The sequence below is a fragment of the Salvelinus namaycush genome, chromosome 7, assembly GCF_016432855.1.
Source record: "Salvelinus namaycush isolate Seneca chromosome 7, SaNama_1.0, whole genome shotgun sequence".
NCBI classification, from domain to species: Eukaryota; Metazoa; Chordata; class Actinopteri; order Salmoniformes; family Salmonidae; genus Salvelinus; species Salvelinus namaycush.
This window is the reverse complement of record NC_052313.1, coordinates 7821548-7828144: the sequence shown is the minus strand read 5'-3', so window position 1 is coordinate 7828144 and position 6597 is coordinate 7821548. Positions and strand designations below refer to the sequence as shown.

The 6597-nt window shown below is 46.9% G+C and overlaps 1 protein-coding gene across 1 annotated transcript; it reads left to right on the top strand.

Annotated features, from left to right (window-relative positions):
• The first annotated feature begins 858 nt into the window (after positions 1-858).
• LOC120050300 (chondrolectin-like) lies at positions 859-6225 on the top strand. Its single transcript, XM_038996877.1, has 7 exons — positions 859-1032; positions 1345-1538; positions 1926-2083; positions 2909-2959; positions 3075-3161; positions 3289-3385; positions 6144-6225. The coding sequence occupies exons 1-7, from the start codon at positions 901-903 to the stop codon at positions 6223-6225; spliced, it is 801 nt and encodes a 266-aa protein (XP_038852805.1). The 5' UTR covers positions 859-900.
• The last annotated feature ends 372 nt before the right edge of the window (positions 6226-6597 follow it).

Sequence of the window (6597 nt, the reverse complement as noted above, 5' to 3'; positions counted from 1 at the left end):
GAAGCTGTTCTGGAACGAGGCCTACAGTGTGATTGGCAGCCCTGCTATACTACTTCCTGTCAGCTGGAGGCATGTCCTGATTGACACAGGTTATTGACCGCTCTGGGTCAGTCAGACTGTAAATTCTACGGACTGAGAGGATGGGAATGCGATGACCACATCGTTTTGGCTGGAAGTCAAGAGTCATTAGTCGTGAGTGGGGGTCGATGGGTTGTGTGTGTTAGGGTGGTGTACGACTGATAAGCACACTGGAGATGTTTGCATTCGATTAAAACAGTGACCACTTCATAAGATGAACAGAGATTCACTGAGGTGTCATTCTCCTGATGTGTACTATTCACTGATATTAACTGATTGATTGATTGATTGATGAGTTGAAAGGTGGGTTGATTGATTTGTTAAATGTTTGATTGACAGGTGGGTTGGTTGATTTGTTGGCTGGTTGATGGATGTATTGACTGGAGGAGGGGCTGATCGGGGTGTAGATACAGTAGTCTGGTGAATTTACTGATCACTGATTGGTTGGTGGATGGTTTGTCAGATAGATGGATGTAAACAAACCCACAGCCAGGGCCACAGGAACCGTAGAGGGAGAAAGAGGATTTTGAAATGGTGGTGGAACCAGTGCTTGATGGCATTGGTTACTTTGCTGGCTAATCTTGGCAACCTAAAACCAAAAATCTCACGGAAATTACTACAATTTATGTTACGTAGTCTGTCCACGAGAGATTTTTGCATATAACTGCCACAGATAGATTTCACAGAATTGTCTATTGAATAATTTATCAATCCATATGTAAAATCGTCTACTTACAATCAATAGATAGACAGATAGATGATCTCCTTCTCGCCGCAGGCCAGACGGTGTGTCAGGGAGGGGCGGAGCATCCGTGCTACAAGATGGCCTACTTCCGGGACATGACCAGCCGCGTTGCATTCTGGGAGGCCAGACAGGCATGTGAGATGGACGGCGGGTCCCTGCTGAGCATAGAGAATGCTGCCGAGCAGAGACACATAGAGCACCTGCTACAAGTCAGTGTGTGTGTGTGTGTGTGTGTGTGTGTGTGTGTGTGTGTGTGTGTGTGTGTGTGTGTGTGTGTGTGTGTGTGTGTGTGTGTGTGTGTGTGTGTGTGTGTGTGTGTGTGCGCGCGCGTGCGTGCGTGCGTGCGTGCGTGCGTGCGTGCGTGCGTGCGTGCGTGCGTGCGTGCGTGTGTGTTTGACAGTACAAATGACACCAAAAACACCACCTCAAAGTACTTCAATCATGAACATTGTAATATATTTATTATATGTAATTGCAGTATAACATACATACAATATATATATATATATAATTTGTTACAGGAGCTTCGGACCTCCTCAACAGGAGCGGGGACAGAAACAGGGGCTGGAGCAGGTACCGGTAACGGAGGAATAGCAGACGGTGATTTCTGGATCGGGCTGACAAGGACAGATGGAGAGAACACACAGGATCAAGATCACTTCGCCTCCTGTCCCGACCTCTACCGCTGGACGGATGGGAGTGTGTCACAGTTCAGGTGTGTGTGTGTGTGTGTGCGTGCGTGCGTGCGTGCGTCTAGTGGTTAGGATTCACCGCCGCGTTCTGGGTTCGATTCCCAGTCAGGAAAATACTACTTCATGGGCTCCTGAGTGGCTCAGCGGTCCAACTCTTGCCTCTCAGTGCAAGAGGCGTCATTACAGTCCCTGGTTCGATTCCAGGCTGTATCACATCTGGCCGTGATTGGGGGTCCCATAGGGTGGTGCACAATTGGCCCTGGGTAGGCCGTCATTGTAAATAAGAATTTATTGTTAACTGAATGGGCCTAGTTAAATTAAAACGTGTGTGTGTGAAAGCAACTGAGACTTTGACAAACCCTTATGTGGCGGTAGGCATGTGTGTGAAGATCTTTACGTGTGTGTGTCAGGAAGTGGTATTTTGACGAGCCGTCGTGCGGAGGGGAGGCGTGTGTAGTGATGTACCACCAGCCCACAGCTCTCCACGGGCTGGGCGGGGCCTACATGTACCAGTGGAACGACGACAGGTGCAACATGAAACACAACTTCATCTGCAAGTACGAACCAGGTACGACTACACAGCATCACACAGGTACGACTACACAGCATCACACAGGTACGACTACACAGCATCACACTGGTACGACTACACAGCATCACACAGGTACGACTACACAGCATCACACAGGTACGACTACACAGCATCACACAGGTACGACTACACAGCATCACACAGGTACGACTACACAGCATCACACAGGTACGACTACACAGCATCACACAGGTACGACTACACAGCATCACACAGGTACGACTACACAGCATCACACAGGTACGGCTACACAGCATCACACAGGTACGGCTACACAGCATCACACAGGTACGACTATACAGCATCACACAGGTACGCCTACACAGCATCACACAGGTACGACTACACAGCATCACACAGGTACGACTACACAGCATCACACAGGTACAACTACAGTCACACAGGTACAACTACAGTCACACAGGTACAACTACAGTCACACAGGTACAACTACAGTCACACAGGTACGGCTACACAGCATCACACAGGTACGACTACACAGCATCACACAGGTACGCCTACACAGCATCACACAGGTACGACTACACAGCATCACACAGGTACGCCTACACAGCATCACACAGGTACGACTACACAGCATCACACAGGTATGACTACACAGCATCACACAGGTATGACTACACAGCATCACACAGGTACAGTCTTGTGGAGTGTTCCTTATGTCTGCCTCTAAGAGCTGTTTCTGTTGTTGTGCTTTAGCCTGCTACAACATTACACTAACAGAAATGCATATCAGTTGTGTTAAATCCATTTTTTTCTCGGATTCTGATCTTGATCCAGAGAGCCATCTGGTGAAGGAGCAGGGGGACAGGCCTGGAGCTCGTGACCCAGGTGAGGGAACACATAATGGGGCATAGCCCGGCAACAGCAACCCCTCTCCTGGAGATCTGACTGGGTTTGCTGTAGTATATCCCTGCTTGATCTAGAGTCTGTCTGTCTGTTCCAGATGTGACGGTGGCACAGACAATAGAGGTCAAACAGGCTGGTCCCAGTGAGGAGGATGGCGCCCCACACGTAGTCATAGCCGGACCAGGTGAGACAAGTGGAGGTGAGACAGGTGTATGGCAGAACTCCAGAGGGTGAGGCAGGTCTTGATGAGACAGGTAAATTGATGAAATAGCCTGTCTGTCTGAGGGGCCGTCTCTGCCCTCCTTCTGCAGGGATGTTTCTGGTCTATGTGATCATCCCCACCATCCCTCTGCTGCTGCTCATCCTGGTGGCTTCTGGGACTTGCTGTTTCCAGATGTTCAGCAAGAGGTGAGACACGGCACACCACCGCAACCTCAAAAACAACAAGTCCCTACGTTACGACACAGCTGAACACACCAGGTCCCCCCAGTTAAATCAGTACTGCATTACCGATACACATCCAACTGTTTTACCACTCTGTGATTCTCATACAGCTAAGGCTTGCACAATTACCATATCAACCGTTTAACCAATGGTTATGGACCAAGACCGTCATAAAAATATTTTTGGGAACAAACAGATGACTGAAGACGGGATGGCCAGGCATTTGTGTGGTTGAGGCTGTTTCAGCCACAACATGGACTCTTAATAATAACGTGATAAAACTTGATCCTTGATGAAACAAGCCATGGAGTCTTTGGTTGTCTAGGTAACACCCCCCATAATGCAGCAGCAGCACACACAGAAATAGAATGAATAGAATGGGCTTGGAACCACTAACCCTGACAATTTGACTGGTAAACCCATGGGTACACTCTCAATGGCTGCCTGGTATTGTAATGCATTTTCATGGTAATGTAGAATGTTCATTGATCAAATGATGTTCACTGATGTGGTTCATGCAGTGGAATGTATTTTTTATCATATCAGTTGAGTTGAATCAACAATCACAGCACATATTTTAGCATTTGTTTTACTTCCTGCTTTGCTACAGTATGGATAAACTTACGATGGCCGCCAGTCCACCCGTTATGCCATCATTGACTTGAACGGGCATGCCAATTCTATCCATTCCATTTCTATGGCAGCACATGCAGTCAGGAGGAGATGTGCGTACCCCTCAAAAAATAAGGGATGTGTTCACCAATTACCATTTTAAATTCCATGACCATCCCAGCCATACATATAACCAATCATTCACTATCCTCATAGTACTCATTCCATGGCCGTCCCAGCCATAAATATAACCAATCATTCACTGTCCTCATAGTACTCATTCCATGGCCGTCCCAGCCATAAATATAACCAATCATTCACTGTCCTCATAGTACTCATTCCATGGCCGTCCCAGCCATAAATATAACCAATCATTCACTGTTCTCATAGTACTCATTCCATTGCCGTCCCAGCCATAAATATAACCAATCATTCACTGTCCTCATAGTGCTCACACAATGTCCTCTCTCTCTTTCTCTTCCTATCACTCACTGTCCTCTCTCTCTCTCTCTTCCTATCACTCACTGTCCTCTCTCTCTCTTCCTATCACACACCATCCTCTCTCTCTTTCTCTCTTCCTATCACTCACTGTCCTCTCTCTCTTTCTCTCTTCCTATCACTCACTGTCCTCTCTCTCTTTCTCTCTTCCTATCACTCACTGTACTCTCTCTCCCTTTCTCTCTTCCTATCACATACTGTCCTCTCTCTCTCTTTCTATCACATACTGTCCTCTCTCTCTCTTTCTCTTTCTATCACTCACTGTCCTCTCTCTCTTTCTCTCTTCCTATCACTCACTGTACTCTCTCTCCCTTTCTCTCTTCCTATCACATACTGTCCTCTCTCTCTCTTTCTCTTTCTATCACACACTGTCCCCTCTCTCTCTCTCTCTCTCTCTCTCTCTCTCTCTCTCTCTCTCTCTCTCTCTCTTCCTATCACACACTGTCCTCTCTCTCTCTCTCTCTCTCTCTCTCTCTCTCTCTCTCGTCCTATCACACACTGTCCTCTCTCGCTCTCTCTCTCTTGCTCTCTCTCTTCCTATCACGCAATGTCCTCTCTCTCTTCCTATCATACACTCCCTTTTTCTTTTTTTAAAACTTGAATTGGCACATTCTCAAAATTAATCAGACAATCAACTCAATCTCTGAACCTTGACAAACCCCCACGTTCATCATCTAATGGTTGGGTCCAACCCCCCGTCCCTATGTTGTGATGGATGGGTCTGGGCTGTAAGTGTTTGGTAAGAACAGTGCTTACTCAGTCATAATCAATTGGGTAACACAGGGACGCCTTGTTAGAGTCATTCAGCATAACCACTGGCACAGCCTGCTGTAATTACTTATTATTGTGAGTGTGTGTGTGTGTGTTACCTTGGTAACAGATACAGTCTGTGATATCTGGATCGATAGCTGGACCCCTCAATAGTATCCCTACAATAACCAAAGTACAGCTCCACACACACACACTCATTCACACACACACTTTTTATGAGGCTAACCTTTCTGGTTTTTATAAGTCCGTCTACCACTTTTCCCCCAGTTACCTGGCATGATAGGGGACAGCTTTATTGTGCTGGAGATTGGGATGGCACACTCCCAACTCTCTTCATTCTGCTATGACCAGCTACTACCTAGTTATCTTTATGTCTCCAGTTTAGTATCTCTGTCCCGTCTCAATGATGTGGTTTTAACATATTTCCAAGGGGGGGTCTCCTGACAGAGACCAGTTAATCATGCCTCTGACTCCCGTCCCCCACTGTAAAACTCTTCCTGGAACAATCCCAGATGATCTAAATCCCAGATAATTTAGATTGGCCCCGAACGCTTACAAGTCCCTCCTTTACAACTGGTGACACTTGTGTTTTTACGACACGAAAAACATGATCTGAGGCAATATGAGCAATGAAGAGTTATGAGAGGCAAGGAGAGAGTTCCATTACTGGGTATGGCTGGTACTGAAGTGTTTGTGTGAGCAACAGATGTTGTGTATTACATACGCACATTCCTACGCATTCATACACACCTACGCTTATCTGTAGTTCTGCTATTCTATTTTAGTTTGTCATGCTATTGTTTCTCTTAACCTTTTTATAAATGTTTTTAATTTACTAAAGCAAACCGGGGACCAAAACCAGCATTAACCAATCAACACTCTGGATATCCAAGACCCCTAAGACGGACAGCATGGAAGTATGACGGGCAGGTGACATCACAAACAAGATCGTCAGAATGAACAGAACCAACAGAATGATAAAGCCTCTCCTCTGATACTGTCCCCTGTTCCAAATACCTCTAACCATTCACCTCAACCAATGACCAGCTCTCGTCTTCTACATGTCCTTTGTCCAGTTTGTTCATGTCTCCACCACTCTATTTAGATTCTCCTTATTTATTTTTACCTCTCCTCCTCTCCTCCCCTCCATCCTAACCCTCCTCTCCTCCTCTCCTCTCCTCCATCCTGTCCTCCTCTCCTCTCCTCCCCTCCACCCTATCCCTCCTCTCCACCCCCCCCTGTCCAGTCCTGTCCTCCTCTCCTCCCCTCCATCCCATCCTCCTCTCCACCACTCC

Bases quoted from the DNA above. Each gene is read 5' to 3' on its own strand.
- LOC120050300 (XM_038996877.1), top strand. From the start codon at position 901: ATGGCCTACTTCCGGGACATGACCAGCCGCGTTGCATTCTGGGAGGCC. The intron at 1,033-1,344 runs GTCAGTGTGTGT...AATTTGTTACAG, and splicing joins ACATAGAGCACCTGCTACAA to GAGCTTCGGACCTCCTCAAC. The intron at 2,960-3,074 runs GTGAGGGAACAC...TGTCTGTTCCAG, and splicing joins GCCTGGAGCTCGTGACCCAG to ATGTGACGGTGGCACAGACA.